The sequence below is a fragment of the Ruditapes philippinarum genome, unplaced genomic scaffold (assembly GCF_026571515.1).
Source record: "Ruditapes philippinarum isolate M1 unplaced genomic scaffold, ASM2657151v2 ctg8351_1_1_1_1, whole genome shotgun sequence".
Taxonomy (NCBI): Eukaryota; Metazoa; Mollusca; class Bivalvia; order Venerida; family Veneridae; genus Ruditapes; species Ruditapes philippinarum.
In genome coordinates this window covers 1-2771 of record NW_026860907.1, presented here as the reverse complement: position 1 = coordinate 2771, position 2771 = coordinate 1, and the positions used below count along the sequence as shown (strand labels likewise).

At 32.0% G+C, this 2771-nt stretch overlaps 1 protein-coding gene across 1 annotated transcript; it reads right to left on the bottom strand.

Moving 5' to 3' along the window:
• Positions 1-479: 479 nt before the first annotated feature.
• LOC132713891 (translin-like) lies at positions 480-2092 on the bottom strand. The gene is made up of 2 exons (XM_060696596.1): positions 1988-2092; positions 480-1243 (listed from the first exon to the last, which is right to left on the bottom strand). The coding sequence occupies exons 1-2, from the start codon at positions 2090-2092 to the stop codon at positions 1031-1033; spliced, it is 318 nt and encodes a 105-aa protein (XP_060552579.1). The 3' UTR covers positions 480-1030.
• Positions 2093-2771: the final 679 nt, after the last annotated feature.

Sequence of the window (2771 nt, the reverse complement as noted above, 5' to 3'; positions counted from 1 at the left end):
AACACAATTATTTAAAAGGAAGTCAGCTACATGAAAAGCAGAAAAATTGGGCACTGCTTACCTTAATTGTGAATTATCTGCCTTTAAAACAAACAGCACAACTTAATCAAAGGGCAGATAACTAGAACTTGAACTCTGTAATCCCCATTACTTTTTCTACTTAAAAAGATTATTTATTCACCCTTTACAACTCTGTTTGGTCTTTTTTCATGAGAGACCGTGGGGGTGGGGGGAGGGGGTTGAGTGGTTAATAATACTTTTCTTGATTTTTTCGTACAAACAAGATCATAACGTGTAAGAAATGGTCTTGTCTAAAGAAGACTTTACCTTTCTTTCCTTACTGTCTAATTAAAAAGTCTTCTGTTTCTTCTATTTTCATATAGAACAGGGATACAACATTGCATAAATTTAACAGATTATTTCAGTTAAACAACACACATTTATATATACAATAAGCCTTGAACATCTAAAACAACATAACATTTTGCAGTTTGAATTTATTTTTCATTTAGCATTAAAGTAAAGAATTATAAAACATTCAATATAACATCTGTGCCACCCAGATAATATGTACATAACAAAACCATAATGCCTTACAAATGAAGTAATTAGCTGCCATTGCTAGGTAGATATAAAAAAAAATCAACAAGAGCTGTCAGTTTAACAGTGTGTTCGACTACTCTCAGTGCTTGATAGTGAAACAGAACCTGGATAATGTAGAATTTTCACCTTCAAAAAGGACATAATTCTGTAAAAATCCATGTTAGAGTTATGGGCCTTGGACAGTGACCACCTTTAAGACATTTTTCCTCTCAGAAGTATGAAGTTTCAACCCATTCCCTTCAGTTTTTTTGAGATACAAACTTGCACGCAAAAACTTAACCAAAGTGTGAAGGCAACACCAATGCAACACCTGGGTGAGTACATTAGCCCTCCCTATTCTTCAAATAGTCAAGCTTATAACAAAATACAGCTTTGTTTTTATAAAAAAGAAAACAATTGTTCCCAGTTTAAAGATCATAGAAAGTATTCATTCTGTTGGCTTTAATCCACGAATTGTCAGGTCATACACAACTTCTTCTACTTTCTTCAGGTCATATTTCAGACCATCAAATCTTTTTCTCAGTGAATCATTTTTAAGGTTGAGTAGTCTAAAACCGGAGTCTAGCTCTCCCACAAACTTTGCAATTCTCATTGGTCTACCGTAGTCACCAGCTGTCACCGAATTTACTGCCAGTCTCGACTGGAATAAATTAAAGGTATAGTTACACAAGTATGAATACATGAGTTATATATTTATTTATTATATATCTGATAAATCTAACCAATTGACAATCTGCATTTGTACCTCCAAAATATTCCCGAATTGGATAAACAAAAATATATTATTTTCGTATTGGACCGTTTGATATGTGTGCAGTAAACAATACTGGCAAAATGTAAATAGACCAAGAATTCTGATTTTGTCAATGGACAGAAAGCTAAAAACACTGTGAGCAAGACCAAATCAGATGGAATATTTATGCGATGGTTGACTGCTACACTGCCATCTGAATCGCGCAACTTGGAAGAAATTCCCTCTGCATAGCTGAACTTAATCTTAAAAAGTTTTTATTTGAGAGTGAGGAAGGGAAATGGGGATGAGTATGAACCAGAAAGCCTTGATAGGTATTTATGTGAAAAATTATATGGATATAGTGTGTGCCGTGGGGATGAGTTTAAATGCAGTCAAGAGGTGCTAAGTGTAATTATATTGTACACTTTACTGTACAATACGGAATATATTTGGACTTGTTTTTGCTGTGTTTTTTCTTTAAATATATACTGGCACAAACTTTTGTAAAATATAAATTACTTTTTACACAAGCAAACAATGGGTTATTTCATTATGATTTTTGTTGGTTTATTTTTCATATTATTGGAAATTATTTCAAAATGAGTTTGTGGTATCTGCTTTGTTGCACATAAATATATAACATAAATATACCAATTCACTGGCCAGTTGCAAGAGTCCCATCAAGTAATCATCTAAATCTATATGAAAACCTTCTTGTCTGTCTGTTTTTACTGAAAATATACAAATTATCATCATTTTTACTCTACATATCATGTGCTACCCAAATAAATATTGTTATATGATTTTGGATGCTTCAAACTGTACATTTATTTTAATTTCTAAGGTAAATAATTCAGGGAAATGATTCAGCATTCAGCAAAATGAATTAAGCATGACCTAACAGTAAGAAATTGTTTGTAGCAGTGTTTAAAGGCTGCTGTAAGAATAAATGATGTTTGTCATCAGTTTATACTCTGTCATGTCCAAACTGTATGTGAATTACTAGTAATGTTAATTAGTAATCAACATGCAGGACCTATTGGTATAACTGTAATATCAACTGATGGGTAGTTATCATATCATTCTTTAACATAACACTAGTTCCAACCTTTTTTTCCTAAAAACAACTTATAAACTCTGAATACAAGTATTGAAGTTAATTTACTGGCAAACAAGTAACATTTTTCAAATTGTTTCCAGCCAAATTAGTCACAAAACATTTTTCTTCCATTCGGAGAAATCTTAATTGAAAATTAAATGTTTATAAACATAAACCTTGCTTAACATATCTCCTGATACACACCGTAAAGTATGATACCTTTAACAGTGAGAAGTAATATGTTAACCCTAGTACTGGTACCTATAAGGTTACATATAATATTGGATGTAAGTACTTGTAACCCCTACAGGTTTTCATGTAAGGTATTTTTTCAAA